The sequence below is a fragment of the Pleurodeles waltl genome, chromosome 10 (genome assembly GCF_031143425.1).
Source record: "Pleurodeles waltl isolate 20211129_DDA chromosome 10, aPleWal1.hap1.20221129, whole genome shotgun sequence".
Classification (NCBI taxonomy): Eukaryota; Metazoa; Chordata; class Amphibia; order Caudata; family Salamandridae; genus Pleurodeles; species Pleurodeles waltl.
Genome location: NC_090449.1, coordinates 661240434 through 661258298, shown reverse-complemented (window position 1 = coordinate 661258298; position 17865 = coordinate 661240434). Strand labels below are relative to the sequence as shown.

At 42.1% G+C, this 17865-nt stretch overlaps 1 protein-coding gene across 3 annotated transcripts in view; it reads right to left on the bottom strand.

The window, feature by feature from the left end:
* UBE3C (ubiquitin protein ligase E3C) overlaps positions 1–17865 on the bottom strand; it is an 885810-nt gene that overhangs the window by 668084 nt on the left and 199861 nt on the right. For all 3 annotated transcript variants that reach the window (XM_069211153.1, XM_069211154.1, XM_069211155.1), the window contains exon 9: positions 9851–10004. In XM_069211153.1, the coding sequence (XP_069067254.1) occupies positions 9851–10004 (154 nt within the window). The remainder of the gene's footprint in view (positions 1–9850; positions 10005–17865) is intronic.

Sequence of the window (17865 nt, the reverse complement as noted above, 5' to 3'; positions counted from 1 at the left end):
CATAAATACTAAGTCCACATACTGTTTCCAAGTTGTTTCAAACAAACTTGAACAAATAAAACCAGACATGCCATAACCAGAAAATATATCATAGTTTACAACCAAACCTGTTCATATTTTTGAAATGCTTCTTTTTACAATGATTTCCATATCAGGCAGCGATTTTGATTACTGATTAAAAGTAAAACACAGCATGCATTTTTATTCCTGAATGCACACAGGATGCACAGCGCATCATATGTCATCACAAGTACTAGTAAAAAGAGTACATATAACATCAGTACTGCATTGTGCACAGCATTTTGCAGTAGGCATGAGGGAGACATTTAATGATGTGGTCTCATGCCTGCAACACACTCAATTTAGGTAGACGGCTTTCAATTGATATTTTATCACAAGTACGAGATTATTTTGCCTTTCTGCTGCATATTTGAAGCCCTACCTTTACAACACTCTAAAAAGGAAACTTTGCTAGACATTTCTTACTGGTATTGATGGGCTAATTGTAGTGCTATTATATAACGAAATATACCAGTATTGGACTTCACCCAAGAAACACTGCCAATAATACCTATAACCGACAAGATATCCTAAGTAGAGCCATCCAACCAAGAAAATGCCTATGGCAAGCCACCAGACGATGACATATGCTACCTGTGCAATTTTCTAACATGGTTTTGATGCAGGTTTTCTGTTATACTGAACCCTCATTTCCCCTCCTGGGATAGGCAATCTAGTCACTGAAGTTTCAGATCTGACACACTGTTGGTGTTAAATATAAAAAATTTAGACCTGCCTGCAGATAGTGCAGACATGTCAAGTTTCAATGCACAGTGACATTTCTATGTAGTATACTTGGAAGATATTGGTAAAAGTATTCAGATAAAAATTTGATTAAGTGTGGTGTTCCCCCAAAGGGTATCTTGTCACTGACCAGAAATAAAAACTAAAGCTCAACAAAAGCAATCACCAGATTAGCAGGCAAAAGAGTCTGAGCAAATAAGGCAAGTAAAAATAAGAGTCTAAGGTTTTACTGAACATCAGCGTGCCAGCAGGTGGCGTTTTGTGGCTCCACTTTGACTCCTCCCTGTTCAGAAGGTGATGCCAGAGCCACATACATGCGCCACCCCTGCACTTTGACATCAGTTTCTTTCTTGAATTTGGGTGTGCCGCTGGATGCAGAACTTCACTTTCAGATGTGACAGTGTAAAGATCACTAAACTGGAATATTTTACATTCAACACAACTCTATTCCACAAAGGGGTGGGGTGGGAGGGTGAGGAGGAATCTGCAGTTAGAGTATCCATCAGGAAGAGTGTTAATGAAGGTAAGAAACCTGTTTGTCTGCTGGATACTTCTACCCGCAGATTCCTCACCTTGTGAATAGATACCAAAGGAGCACCTCCCAAGGTGAGGGGTGTGTGCAATGCTCAAACAAAAGTTCAACAGAACTAAACAGTTCTGAACTAAAAGTGCCCTTCCCACCAGATCTGACTATCTAGGCAATAGTGCTTTATGAATATGTCGACTGACACCCACGCTGCAGCTGAAAGATGTCCAGAACAGGCAATCCGCATGTGAGTGAAATGGCATGTACCATGTCTCTGGTTGAATGTGCCCTCAGACCCTTCTGTTGCCGACTCTTAGCCAATGCATAGCAGATGTTAATACATTGGACTATGCACCTCGATAGGGCCCGTTTCTGCACTGCCTTACCGTTCTTTGCACCAGGGAACCCCGCAAGGAGCTGATCCTCCACCTGATGGTCCTTGGTACAATCTATGTAAAAGCTTAAAGCTTTTTGGGATTCAAACAATGGTTTCTCTCCTCCTCCTGCTCGGAGGGGTGAAGCAAAGAATGGCAGGTGTGTGATGGATTCACCAACATGAAAATAAATCACACCTTTTTGAAGAAATGCCACCCTCGTAAACAGCATTAGTTTGTCTGGAAAACATGTGTAATACGGAAGGTGAATGGAGAGAACATGTAAACTCACTCATGTGACTAGTTGAACTTATCACTCAGAGAAAAATTGTTTTTAGTGTTAACAGGCACAAAACACAGTTGCATTGGCTCAAGTTAAACACACAAAGGGTGATGGATGGAATGTTTGGAATTGCTTGTAGAAGCATTCAAACCCACCATGCGATCTCAGATTAGACCTAGCATACCTAAATCAGTCTTAGCTCTGCTCCAATAGGAACGGTTCCCAATGAATTCCCATGCAAGGTCCTCTCTGAACCAGAATACAAGCAACCTAAGATCGGTTTTGCCCAAGTTGGGGCTCTTCAGTTGGGTGCAGCTTGGTTCCAGTGACACAGTTAAGGACCTAAACCTGGGCATACCCATGTCCACTTAAGGTGGTACAAACATACAAAGGCTGATGGGTGAAATGGTTGCTCTTTTGTCTACCCGCTGTGGGTTTCATAGGCTCATATGAGACCTAAGAAAAGAAATTACCAAATTAAGGTCCCACCACAGCATCACAAAAGGCTTGCGTGGAAACAAATGAATGAGACCTCTAAGGAAAAGCCTCACAAAAGGGGATTTAAATAAGGATGGCAGGTCTGGTAAACGCAAAAAGGCTGAAAGGGACGACAAATAACTTAACAGTGCCCAAGGAAAGACTTTGCTGGGCTAAAGAGAGCATGAAAAATAAAACATTAAAAAAATTAGGCTGTAATTAATCTTTATAATGGGATGTGCACCAGGCGACAAACTTATCCCAGCGTCCAGCGTAAACAGTTTTGGTAGATGGATACCTGGTTGCTAGGATAGCATCTACCACTTCACTAGGTATATTTAATAAGTCACTGTCATCTCGCTATATCCACACAGGGGTGTAGATGGCGCAAGACTCTTCCTTGCTGCTGAAATGATCCTCTCATAGGTGCAACCTGATTAGAGGACAGATGCTAATGCCCAGAAGATCAGGTTACCATAGTCTCCAGACCCAAGCTGGAGCCACTAGGATGACCTGACTTGGGCCTGGTCGTTCCTGGTCTTCTTCAGAACTCTGGGCACAAGAAGCAGAGATGGGAAGGCACACAGTAGTCCTGTGCTCCACTCTAGGCAGAATGATTCTCAGAGAGTCTCTTTCAATACTCCAGCACGCAAAATTGTTGACATAGCAAATTGTCTGAGGTGATGAATACATCAAGCCAGGGTTTTTCCCATTACAGGAAGTCGCCCTGCACCACCTCGCCATTTATGAACTGTTATACGTCGGCATCTGAGTTTGTCTGCCCTGGCATTTAAACATCCCATCAGGAGTTTCACAGACAGGAAAAACCTTGTTGATTCAGCCATTTTCAGAGGCATAGGACCTTCGCATAGGACCTTCTCGCACAGGACACCACTCTGCCCTGCTTGTTGCTGTGCCACATGGAGGTCTAGGTGGGATAGAGAGAGAGGTCTTCTGCTGGTCCAACTGTGGTTGAGCATCACCACAGCAGGTCTTTTGTAGTGTCCTCCAAATCCTAGATGGAACCTGAGAGGTTCCCTAAGTGCTGAGGCCACTGAGACTCCAGATCCCACTGAAGAGTCCAAATGTGCCATTGGTATAGTCGACAAGCAGGACAGAGCAGGCCAAGAAGTCTTACAGCCACTATCACTGAGACCCAAGACCGAGGCCAAAACATCAGGATCATAGTCTGAATGTCCTGTACTCGTGGAACTGGAGGGTAGGTTTGAAAACTGACTGCACTCAGAATACCTCCAATGAATGAGAGCCTCTTAGAAGGAATCAAGTGTAGCATATTGACTGAGAACCTAAAAGATGTTAGGCGGTTCATCATCATTTGGAGGTGGACTACGACTGACTGTGGCGTGCCATCCTTCAACAGCTAGTCGTCGACGTAGGAAAAGATTGTCTCTCCAACCTCTGCAGATGTGCAGAGACCACCGTTTCCACTGGTAGTGCCGACAGGGAGCAGAAAAAACTGAAAATACTCCTGGCCCACCTTTAACTGCAGAGGGCCTGCAAGAGAAGGATGTAATAGTAGGTATTCTGTAGGTCCTCCGCCACCATCCGGCGTCTTGGATACAGAGCAGACAGAATTTGAGCCAACAAGAGCATCTTGAAATCATCCTTCTTCAGAAAGAAAATGGAGTGGGTGAAGAACTAAAATAGGAAGGGGGGTTCAGCCCTTTTGGACACCAGCAAATAACTGTTACAACCAGTCCCAATTTCCAATGCTAGAATCCCCTCCTAAGACTCCTTTGTCCAAAAGAGTCAGAATTGTTTTCTACAGAACGAACAAACGGGCTTCAAAAAACTGCACTGAAGTGGGTGGTATATGCAGCTGATCTGACAGGAACAGTAGAGCGTGAGCCTTGGTGAATGACTTGGAGCAGTGGTTCCCAACTTGTGGTCCGGGAAGCCTCCTCAGGGGGTACGTAACTGCTTGGAAAATGTATTAATATTAAGAGATTAATAAAATGTATATAAATAAAGTGGCTAAATGTACAACGGAAATTTTTGAAACGCACTGTAAGTGTTAAGGAAGTTGAAATGGGAGGATACAAATTAAATTAATATCCTCAGATTGATTTGTGGGACAAGTGTAAGTGCATCAAACAGAATATAGTATAGACAATGTCTGGCTTCAATTGAATTTAGAAAAGCTCCAGCCTTCCTATTAAGATTGCATTTTTATTTTATTTATTTGCAGATCAAACAAATGTGTTATCATTTGTGCATGTGTTTGAGGGAAATCTTGCTTCTACTTTTGAGTATTGTTTTGCGGTTCAAATCATTAACAGTGTTTAGGCCTGTGTCCCAATAATGACTCAGTGGGCGTCCCCGGATTCTAATAAAGACTCAGTGGTGGTCCCTGGGTTCCAGTAATGATAAAATGGGGGTCCTCAGAAGTCAATAGCCTCAGGCACAAGATTGGATATGTAAAGAAAGGAACTGATGTCAGCTTGAGGCAGTTCCATATACAAGAGGCTCCAGCATCTGTTAAGGGGCAAGACAAAGACGACTCAGAGTCATATGATACAACCTGATGGGGAGCATGACTAATACTGATAAAAATCGATAGATCCAGTATGGCGCCTGAGGCTATTCACAAGAAGTGTAATGTGCAGTTAAAACTATCCACCAGAATGTAAGATCATTAAGCATTGAGAGCAGAATCTTGTAAGTTTAAAGTATCACAAATGAGGAGCCATCACACAAAGCAGGTGAAACATCAGCCCAGCTGGCAATTCAGGCGGTGCAGTCAACAATCATCCCAGCGCTGCAGTTTGGATGAAATTCAGCTTGGAGTAGATTAAATGTATTTTATTTTACATGCTCTGCTAATTGTGTACATACTGCACTTTCTAATCACTTAGCTAGATAGTAATGTTATGAAATGGGCAGCTAATCCGCCAAAGCCTCAGGAAAGCTTCTTCAATAATGGGTTTATACAAACAAGTATTAACACACTTGGTACTCTCCCCGACGATAATGAAGAGTTAAACAACAAGCATTGGCTATGCCAATAGGTTTCGCATTTGCAAGAGTTAGAGCTATTGGTGTTGTAAATTCCAATGTCTTTAATTTATGTTTTTGGTTTGGAGTGTAGTGGATGTTTGTATTGTGTAGTGGAATTAGGTGTTTTGTTTTGGAATTGTTAGTTGTGGAATTGTGTGTGGTTAATTTGTGTTGTGTGTAGCTGATTTGTGTAATGGTATTATGTGGATGTGAGATTTGCAGAGAATAGGTAGGAAGACAGATAGTAAGAGTTTACGTATAAATTGGTGAATCATTTTAAGAGCAGTAGAACGTGTGTGATGTTAAGTTTGAAAATGTATAGGAATGGAAGTGTGTTTAAGTTCTGATTTTTGAGAGATGTGGGAACTGTGTGTGAGAGCAAGAGAGTGGTGAGAGAGTATGAGAGTGAGAAGGACTTCGGTTTTGTTAATTAAATTGTATTAACTCAAAGTTAGTTTAGTTGTGTAGTTGTAACTTTTTGCTACTTGTTTTTAATTACGATTGAGAGAAAAAGTAAGAAATGGTGTGTGTATGTTGTTGAGAGTGGGACAGTAAGCGATTTATTTTTAGTGTACGAGAGATTTTAAATGAGAAAGCAAATAAAAATTGTGTTAAACTAATTAAAACAGGGAATATAGACGAGGGTGCTTCATGGAGTGGAGAGCAGAGAGAGGAGGCGGCTCCTGCATGAAGACGAGGGGAGAGGAATGGGGTTATTCTGCAAGGAGCCTACAGCAGTGTGGGGGTCCTCCAGAATGGAGAGTGTAGCTGGGACAGTGGGTGAAGAGACGAACACCTACAAAGAGTGGGGTGGGGAGGGGAGATGCTGCTGGTGGAGACATGACTAATGGGAAGCACAGACAGTGTCTTCCTCAAATCGGAGAAGCTCTGTGCAAAATCCGTCAATATTTCAACCACAAATGCAATCACCATTGGTACTTAATTGAGTAATGTTTGTCTGCAAACTAATAAAAGGGCAATGAAGCAAACTGTAATATGCAGCTCTCCATTAAAGAATGTGACATCTTAATAATACTAAACGTTCTATTAAAACAACAAAACTACAGGCCTGCTGGTAACTCCTGTGCATGTGTCCTTTTTCTCAGCAAAAGGGTTCCCATTTATCAAGCTGATATTTTGGTCCATGGTGAGCTGTACATTACAGTTAGCCGCATTGTGTTTTTAGTATACTGTCAGCAAACCATTATAAAATAAAAACAAAGGGAGGTTCTCTATTTACAGCTGCAGTTAAAGTACTGACGGATTCTGCACACAGTTTATATGTTTTGCTGATGGAATTATTTTAATGTACCTAAACAGTGGGCAGAAGTAACTAACTACATCCCAAACTATCAGCCCTGCAAAAAAATAATTATTTTTTACATCACAAACTGAACATCAATATTATTTAGTTTCAGTAAATGTTATACAACAGTACCAGCCCTTTGTTTTTACAGCACGTTCATAGTAAGGATTATTGGTTGCTTTACATTATGTCTAGTTGCGTTGCACTTTTAATTGTCTGCAGCTGAAGTTTATTCAAATACATACACGTTGGTTAGATACTTGTGATATTCGAAGAAAATTTTCAATGGCAACCATCCGGTGATAACAAAATGTAAGACTATCAACAATCTTTCAAGTGCAATAATTAGTGGACCATGTGCCAAAGACTACCAACCAGACACACCTTTAATTGTTCCGTCTTTTCTCAGGAGGGAGTTGTCTCCATCCCGAAGCACCCGCTTTGAATACCAAAGAGGAGCGAACAATTTACTTGAAAGTAAGGTGAGAATAAATCTCAACACAGCTTCCTGGTTAAACCTGATACTGAGCGTGTTAAAAATAGAAAGCGCTAGACCCGCGGGGTCAAAGGGAAATCATTTTCAAATAGGGAAACGTGTTTTAATAAAAAATTAAATATGTAATTTTCAAATTCCAAACTATAATGAGCTAGAGTCTATAGTATGGGTAAATATGTTTTCTGAAGGACTAGTGTGGTTGGCACGTAGTAAGTTCCGTTGTACATCTAAACAAGCCAATTCAAAGCGCTGCCGTGAGAGTGAAGTAGACACACAAAAGGAAGAATTAGTGGCCTCGCAGTCAAAGTTATCGGCAAACGTGCAATTATTCATGTAACACCGTTGGTCCTCAAGGCAGTAACAAAACACCCCCACGGAGGGACAAACGTAAAGCATTTACCAACAATAAGAAAGAATTTTTAAAAGGCAAGCCCAGGAAGGAGTGATAGTGGTGGGGGTGCGGTGGGCGTGGTTAAAAGCCCAGATACATACTAACCCCTCGGAAAAGCAGCACTTGCGCGATGCTATGGTCAATCTAAAATCATGGTGGTGACTGTTCAAGGAGACTTTCTGCTGGCTCGATAAAAGAATGCCTGTTGGGGACTCAAGTCTGGGGTTCTGAACCAGAAGTCAGAAGTCTTCTTTGCTAAGAGGGGAAAGGAAGTCAAGCACCTGGTCATTGAGGTGAGAAGCGTCTCTGTCAAAGAAGGGGAGTTCAAGGTGGCTCTCTGAGATGCTGCCATTAATGAAATAGTGCAAGTTTGTTCCCGTAAAATCTGAAATGTTATTGCATTTGGTAACAGAAATGAATACATCACTAGTCTCTAAAAGCCCAGTGAGAGCCAACCCCAGGAAGTACAACATGTGAATACCTTCGTTTTCAGCACTTCATCAAATTAGCAGAGGTCATTCAACTTGCAATAATTAGGGCGGATGTCTGACTGCTTTCCTACTGGATAAATGGAATTTGCAAGTAAAAGATATGCAAAAATGATGAGGAACAGTGAAAGCGCAATAGGTCTGGCAGAGAGGAGCATTAGACAAAACAATATAGAGTACATGTCCCTTAGTATGAGTGGGGAGAGCAGAGTGAGATCAAAAAATAAAACAAATCTGTATCCGGCAGGAAGGGATCATCAAAATGCAAGCTGTAACCACCCAAAACTAAGGTGTAGGCCATGTCTGAGTTAGAAAGAGTTAACACAAAAGCTAGCAATTTTCACCACAATCTTCATTAAACAAGTTTGCAGCAACATAGATATCAGCATTATGCTCAGAAATCAGAGCTTTGATATAAAAACAATTCTTGACTGATGACTGCTTATTTCGTAACAGGCTTCTTATGTATTGCACAGAGAAAGATGCACCACCTTGGGGCAAATATTTTAAGGGTGAAAGAGACTTAGACACAGGTTTTGGGGGAAGACAGAGGATCAAGTGTGCTATAGGGAAAAAAGAAGATCAGTAAAGGTTCCGAACCATAAACAATAGAAGACTTGCTGCAGTGTGAAAGTGCAGACCTGCACAGTGACTATCTCAAAGAGTCAAGAATTGTGATCTTGTGAAACAAGTCAAGACCCTGGTGACATCAAGTCATACGCACACTGCTGGCCCCACTTTGAGTCTTCTACCCTCCCTGAGAAGAGGATTACTCAGGAACTGGGACAGCCTTTTGCTTATTTAAACCCACCCTTTCACTGTCATCACAAGGCAGGGTGGGTTCAGTGAATCTTAGTGATCGGAATGCACTCTGTGACTAGTTGGTAAAACCAAAAGTGTGAGATTAAAGGTCTCCTTGCTGAGTGACATGCAGTCTCCGGCAGAGCAAGGCTAAAGCCTTAAGCGCCTGGGGTTGCATATTTCACTGACACTGCAGTGCTATATATGGGAGTGGTCCCTTGGCCCCAACAGCACAGCAAGACACGGATGTGAATAGGTAAATTGGGCAAATGTTAATGGCTAGCATTTGTGGAATAGACACTGAAAGACTTGGCTGTCTGACTTTCGATCAGATCAAAGAGTATGTGACAGGCAGGCACACTCACTGACAGCAACAGATTGAGGGTGAAACCTCTACGTCCCTTGCATGAAGCTGTCATTGCTAAGTTTGCATTTGCAACAGTTTAGGAGTTGCATAGCTTCTTTAAGCTTTCTGCAAGACATTAAAATATCCTATTTGTTTTTGGCATGTTTTACTTCATACTTCACAAACAGACTTACGGTGGGCATACAAAAACTAGTGAGATATCAAAACTTCTGACCACTAAGCAAATGTTTCTCGTACTAAAAAGTGAACATGCATTAACTTCACTTACAAGACGAACCCTTGATAATCAGCTCAGTTTTGACTTCAACAAAGACAACATTACAGATGGAAGTAATGAAAGCATGTATATGTGTGTGCAAGCTGCAAACTATGATGAAAAGTTGTTAAGTTTGTACATAAGCATATGCAATGTCCTTCAATGGAAAAAACAAACAACATGCACTCACGCATAGCCATGTAGTATCACTACACAATCATTTATATCTGTCAATATTAAAAAGGAATCACAGTTTTCCTTACCTTGCGCCCTCTGGACAAGAGCGGTATAGAAAGTGCAATGGTTTCAAAACATTCTCAAGAAGGATCTTTGCAGTAGGAACTCGGGAAACATCAGTATATTCAATGCTTGGCGGAAGTTTGCAATGTATTAACAAGTAAAAAGACCTGTAGTATCCTGTAAAGCAAAAGGAAAATGCCATATGATTTCTGAAATAAAATTTGAACTGTTATTCTTAAAATGGGATATGGTGAGGATGTGTATTCCAAGCCGCTGTCCACCTAGGAACCTGCGATGTACCTTGAAGGTTGTAGTAATCACACAGCTGTTACTCAAATAAATACTTTATAACTTTCACCAATTCTGGAAAAAGTATATATTTCACCTCTAACGGCAAAGGTAAGTACATTGCTTTCTGGCCAGTGTGTCACTTTTTGGATGAATTTTATGAAGCAATTATTTAAATGTAAACGCAGCTTTGTAATATTTCAGAGATTCACAATATTTTGAAAAAATCCCGGTCATCAAGCTGAAAAACATTCATAACTTTTTAATAGCAATGTTAAAGCACTAGAATTAGTGCATTAGTCTATAAACTACATTTTGGACCGTTTTGCCCAGTTTTGGTGGCCGTCTTCAGATTCTACACCACTTATATCAACATTAATGTATCTAGCTTACCATGCCAATCTACAAAAAATACAGTGTAGTTATTGGTAGGTATTATTTTCTTTTACCGCACTGCATCTTTGATTGATAAACTTAGCTTTAGTAAATAAAGCAAGGAAGGCAGAAGTGTAGCTCATTATACTAAAACAAAAACTAGACAACAATGTGGATCACACTAAAACTTTTCCTGTGGATTATCATTTGGTTTCAGCGAGCAGCAATCACTACGTAGCTACACAGTAAATGGCATATCAAAATGCATGCAAAACCCCTCTAGTGAGTTGACCACTAGCTACTCTTCTGTATGGCTTTCTGTTAGGGGTACCACTCCACAAAGGATGTATGTCACAATATGGAGTGGAAAATAATGTCTTACCATATCTTATCCAGAATATCCATGACCCTCCTATGACTAAAGGACGTATAGAGTTTTACTACTATCAACTCCCTATCTAAGTACAATAAAGATATATTGTCAAGGAATGCACATGTGGAGTTAAGAAAAGTAAATATATGATAAGGGCTGGTGGTCTGACTTATATACAGAATTAGGCTCTGGCATGATCACATTTAACTCCTAGGCTTTTGTAAGGATCTCCAAGGAAATCTAAATGAGGAAAAATGCTCTGCATCTACATATTCTGCATGCAGTAATGGCAGCCAAATATACATTATCAGAAATAATCTGAAGGTTATATTTATCCAACAAAATATAAAGCTCTCTTGACAATGTCATGTGTCCACCAACTTCTACATGCGATGTTGAATCACTTGGGACATTCAGTTGTTTGAACAGTTCAGGAGGCTGTATTTTGGAAGTTACTCGGAAGTGACAGGTAAGCTCACTGTCAAGCTGGGGTGAAGCATCTGCCCCAACAACCTGGTGAGAAGGTACAGCCAGCATAGACCCTTTTGTGTTGTTACACAGACGGATGTAGCAAGCCAAATATGATGAAAGTCTTGATCAGTCAAGGTAAAGATAAGCATTTGGTAGTTTGTGACAGGAAGGAGATTGGAGAAATTAAGATTGTCAACCACCATCTGAAACTGCATTCCTTTTGGAACATACTTCTACGCACCTGAATGCAAAGTTTCTGCATTTTTTGGTTGCTGTGGTCAACAAAGCAAAAGGATTTGCGAATATTGGAAAGAACACTGTTTTTTTTACATACTTTCATTTTCTCCCTTCAGGCACCTGCTCAGTTAGCCTGCTTTTCTGTTCTGCAGCCATGAGAGATCAACAGCCGTCACGAGTGTATGTTTGTTTAAAACATTTTTGCTCACTTGGAGAAAGGTGTGGATTTTCCTACCCTGATTATTGTTTAGATAATGCAAGAAAGTGGTGCTCTTTGGTTGCAGAAGAAGTATCAATCTGTAGGAAATCACCAGAAGAAAAGGTTTTAGGACTAAGTGGGTGGTCCTCAGTTCAATCATGTTGATTGAAGTATCTTTGCTTTAGAAGGGGCTATTTTCCCTGAGCAGAGAAGACACTGATATGGGCTACTATGTCTCCAATGTTTCCATCAAGGCTTGCATAAAAACAAACTGCATTGTCACAAATGTCTAAAAAATACCCCCTAGTAACATGTTTTTCTACTTATACCACCAATCTAGATATTGAAGAATTGTTCTTCAATTGATTTATTTGTCCTAATTTCCTGTTGTCTGCCACCACTTATGAAGTTTGGAATTGAGGACCATGAAAAGCACAAGCCATGAAGTTATGAAGCTTAAAACAGAAGAGAATTGCCTGACTTTTGTTTGAGGCATCATCCCCAGATGATGACTCATCATGTAACTGTGACATCTGAAGGAAACTCATTTGTGATCGTCGAGTCCAATATTGCTCTAAGTTATAAAAAGTCTGAAAGAGGATGAAGTATTGCTTTTTTTCAGTGATCTGCAGAATTGAGTCTTGAAGCAGAATGAAAGTTGTCAGAGTTCTGTAGTACTTTATGAAATGAGCCAGTCTCTAGCAACCATCCATTTAGGTATGAGCAGAGAGATACCTCTCCACAGAGCGCATTTGGAAAATGTTCAAAGGAGATTCAGCTTTCCTTCTGAAATTTAGTATTTGCACTCTTAGTGTTTTTTCATAATCATAATCTTAGGAGTTGCATGAGTGGTTTACATATAAGATTGTGGAAGTGTGTGCCTCATAAATCTAAGGAGAAAATCCAGTCTCCCTGATGCATATGATGGAATGTCTGGTGAAGAATAAACATCCCCAATTTATCTTTTGACCCATTTGTTCACTATTTTCAGGAAGTAGAGGGACAAATGCTATTGTACTGCTGATATTTTTATCTATCTCATCCACATTCTTGTGCAAGGGATATTGATCTTGCTGAATCAGCCAGTCCAGGAGAATTGTTTTCAGCAAACTTGGTCAGATGATAGGTGGAGAGCAGTAATATTTTATTTTATATCCATTAACATAATTTCAAATGCCTACTGGTCTCTTGCCCCCCCCCTAAAACAAAGGGAAATTATTGGTAATAGTACCTTCCTACTGAAGTGATGAGAGTGAATGCGTAACTAGTTAGTGAACTTAACAGTTTTTGAGGCACTCAGTTTGGCAGTGCCATCTGCTTAGGTATTCCAGTTTTCAATTTACACAGCCTTTGCTGTTTAACGCCCACCAGACAAAAATCACCCCTTGAAGGTTGAAAATGAAAAGCACAGGCATGTCCCAGTAGAGGGGACAGCAATGTCCACTCTGAGCTGCGGCAGCTGCAGAATGAAGGGCAGGAGAAGGGAGACGAAAGACTTGAAGCCTCTTCTGTTTCCCCACCAGTGCTAAACCATTAGTTTAGTACAATCGGCAGCACCAATGGTGTAGTGGGGGAGGGGGTCACAATGCCTGCTAGGCAACTGTTTCAGGTAGGTATTTTAGCGCAGTTCTGAATCATTAGTGCCTGCTCCGGAAAGGATCCCAACAGGCCAGTACTTTAGGGGATGGGGAGCATTGTGCCTGGCTCAGTGGGTGTCACAATGCCTGCTGGTCAGTTTGTCCCGGCAGGGCTAGTGCTGGGGGATGGGGTTGGAAGTGGATGGGGGGGTACGGGCAGGTGTTGGATGGGGTGGAGCAGCATTACTGCTCGTCAGTGGTTGGGATCCCGGTAGGTAAATGTGATGATAAGCGAGCCCACCAGGAGAGACGAGAAAGAGCAAACCCAAGGGTCAGCCCTGGCTCTAAGAGCCAGTGCACAAGCTGCCCCTGGAAATATTTGGCATGTAAATCATGCAACAAACAATGTTAGAATATGGTAAGGTATCTTCAAAATTAAAAAAAAAAAAAAAAAATTATTCAACATACAGAAGCATTTCTCCTTAGGATATAGGATTGTATTGCTGCATCAAGAAGTATTTATATGAATTAATTTAAATGAGAAACCTTCCTGTCCCAGCCGTTAAGACAATGCTATTAGTGAACAAAAATGTAATGTCATGTGCACCCTATAAGAGGTGTAGATTCTTCTTAGTTGCAGAGCAATATTGTAGTTTTTGTTAATCAAAACACAAGAGAGGTTTTTGAACAGTGCACATGCTGACCTCAGATATTTGAAGGTGCTCGGATATTTGTTGTAATGAACAAAAACGAAAGCTCAGTGACAACATATTTGCCTAAGATCAAGCTGGGAAGCTGGGATTGATTCCAGATGTTACGGTTTCTTGCTGTGCAATTCAGCCACTAGATAGATATCTCTTTCTGACATCTAAGGTTAATGCTTTGGCCGAAATCCATTATATATTCAACATCGACATTTTAACCAGGTTGTGTGATCTCTAAGTTTAATTCACAGAGCGTCCCTTTTGTTCATTATCACATGTGAGAGCACCTTCACATTTGATTTCAGGATATGTGCTGCATATCAAATGAAATGCTGCTTCATGTGTAATAATGGGATACACATGACAACGTCTATGCCTCTTATTTAAGTTACAGCATTGTCATCACAGGGGTAAGGGCAGGAATATTTCTAAATTCAGCTTTAAAAACCATCATGTTTAACAGATACATCTTAATACAGTGAAATACAGCCAAGCCAGATTATTGACTCTTCTCTGGCTGGACTTTCAGTTAAATGTATTGCTCTCCCAGCTCTGGAGGCCAGGTTTTGAGAGGGTGGCCAGGACATAGTGCTAATGAGCTGAGGCTTAAGGCAGTGCAGTTTCTCACAGCGCCTGTCTAAGTCACAAACGTTTTCAGAATATCTGCTTATGCAGTCATTGACACTCTGCAGAAAGCACACAAACATATTGATGTTTGTCATTTGCAAGTGTATTTGCATAAGTGCATGAACAAGGTACTTGAAAAATTGACACGGTAAAACTAAAGGGAATGGTGAAGTGAATGAGGGAGATTAAATGAAATACATGAATGAGAGAGTGAAAACAGTGTGAAAGAGGAAAGAGATGAGGTGTGAAATATGCAAATTGAGGATTTCAGAAAGACGTGCCTCAGAACAAAGCCATGTGAAGGGGAGAACAGAAGTGTCTGCAACACTGATGACCACTACCCATTCCACAGATCTCTGTATTGTTTGATGTACATTCCTGTGTTTTAAGAATAAAATTTGCACCATTTCCAATCCAAACAGATTACCTTTGGAGGGGTCAGACTTACTATCCCCAGACCAAGCACAGCACCAGCAGGAAAAAGATTTCACTATTCACACGCCTAACTGAGCAACAATATGAAAAATGGTGGACTTTGGATGGGATAAATGCACTATTCCCACTACAACTAAAAGGAAAAGTAAGGGTATTGTTAGACTTTAAAAATGTTCCAAATTCCACCTGACAAGCAGTAGAGAATGTTTATGATTCAAAAATTAAATCACATTTACTACTAACAAAAACAAAAATTACACTGAAACTAAGAGGAAAGTGGTTTATCAACCAATGTGAGAAGCTGATCTCGTTTGTAGTGGGCACCAGAGGTACTTACACCTTATACCAGGTCCAGTGATCTACCTTAGTGAAATGTAGGCAGTGTCTAGCAGCTTGGGCTGTCTAGGGGTAGCTGTGGCACAGCACCCAAGGCTGAACTAGGAGACATGCAAAGCTCTTGCAATACCACCATAGTCAGACAGTACTTCCACACAATAAAAGACAATACTCAGTGTTACCAAAAAAAATAGGTATTTTATTTTAGGGACACAAGGCCAAAAATATCTTAGAGGCAATACTCCTTCTGGAGTAAGTATTATACACAATATATACACTAGTAACCAAAATCAGGTAAGTAAACAGTCATAAAATAGTGCAAACAGTGAAAAACACAATAGATTGCAATGGGCCTAGGGGCAACACAAACCATATACTAAAATAGTGGAATTGGAATGCCAATGTCGGTTTCCCCCCTAGGCCGGTGTGGTGTGTACAAGGGCGCTGGGAGTGTAAGAAAACACCGAAGGTAAGGAAAATACCCCACCCTAGAGGCCAGGAAAACAGGAGTAAAGTACAGCAAGTTTCCTCAGAACACACTAGGAGTCGTGGTAAAGGATTATGCAAAAAAACAAGCAAGACTGCAAGACACCAACAATGGATTCCTGGACCTGAAGACCTGTGGAGAGAGGAGACCAAGTCCAGAAGCCGATGAAGAGTCCAAGAAGAACAGGAGCCCCCGCTAACCCAGATGAACGTGCAAAAGTGGATCCTCCAGTTGGAAGAAAAGAGCAGAAATGCACCAAAGAAGATAGCTGGGGGATCCGGCTTGGTAAAGGAGATGTCCCACGTCAAGTTGTTGGATGCAGGCTGGTTTTCGTCATTGGATTCCGCCAACAGGCCTTGGGTCACGCAAATGTCTTGGTTGGCGGGAAAAGGCGCTACTTGGGCCCAGGAAGGGCCTGGGTGCCTCAACTCGGACTGAGGAGACTTGGGGGGCTCACAGCACTTCAGAGAGCCCTCAGAAGACCAGGCAGCACGCACGGGAGACCGAGAACACGGGGACAAAGGAGTTTCAGAATGTGGTAGTCGCAGCACTACACAAAGGGATCCCACGCCGCCGGAGAACAACTCTGGGAGCTGAGCGTTGCAGGATAGAGTGCTGGGGACCTGGGCTACACTGTGCACGAAGGACTTTTGGATGATGTGCACAAAAGCCCAAGGAGCTGCAGAACACTCTGTGCACAGGGGTATACTGTCTGGAACGGGGAGGCAAGCGCTTACCTCCACCAAATTTGGACAGCTGGACCTTTGGACAGTCAGGATCACTTCGGTTCACCACCTGTGTTGCAGGGATCACGCTCATCGACAGGAGAGGAGTCCCAGAGTACCGGTTGTCATTGCAGAGAGGTGCCTGCTGAAGCAGGGAAGTGACTCCGTCACTCCATGGGAGATTCCTTCAGTTCTTCTGGTGCAGAATGAAGACAGGGAGTCCTGAGAGCGTGCACAACCTGGAAACTGTTGCAGTTGCTGGCTGGAGCTGAAGTTTCAGGGTCACAGTAGCCTTCTTGGATACATTGTTGCAGTTACAGAGTTCCTGTAGCAGTCTGCAGTTGATCAGACAGACAGAAGCTGAAGCAGAGGAGTCCTGTTGGAGTCTTGCAAACCTAATCTGAGGAAACATCCTGAGGAGAGACCCTAAATAGCCCTGATCGGTGGATTGGCTACCTAATCAGGTATGCAGCTATCAGGAGGGGTCTCTGACATCACCTGCAGGCACTGGCCACTCAGAGGTCTCCAGAGGGTCTCCACACCTTGGAATCCAAGATGACTAATGCCAGGGACACTCTGGAGGTGCTCTGGGCACCACCCCTGGGGTGGTGATGGACAGGGTCTCTCCCCTTTCCTTTGTCCAATTTTGCGCCAGGGCAGGGACTCAGGGTACTTGAACTACTGTAGACTGGATTATGCAAGGAGGGTGCTGTTTGTGCTCTTCAAAGCATTTCCAGACGCTCTGGGAGGATACCCCTCCCATGCCTGTAACACCTATTTCCAATGGGAGAGGGTGTAACACTCCTCTCCTAAAGGAAATACATAGTTCTGCTTTCCTGGGATTGAGCTGCCCAGTCTCCAGGAGGGCAGAAACCTGTCTGTGAGGTGGAAGCAGCTGGGGCTGCAGTGGAAACCTCAGAGAGCTGGTTTGGCAGTACTGGGGGTCCATGGGGGAGCCCCCAGGGTGCAGGGAATTGCCCCCCAATACCAGAATTGGATTGGGGGTACAATTTCTAAATCTTAGACACCTCACATTGTCATATTTGGGGTTACCATTGTGAAGCTACATATACCTATTGACATATTTGTAGTGCACGCTTGTAATGGTGTCCCTGCACTGACAAAGTCTGGGAAATTGGTCCTGGAAAATGTGGGGGCACCTTTGCTAGTGCAAGGGTGCCCTCACACACAGTAACTTTGCACC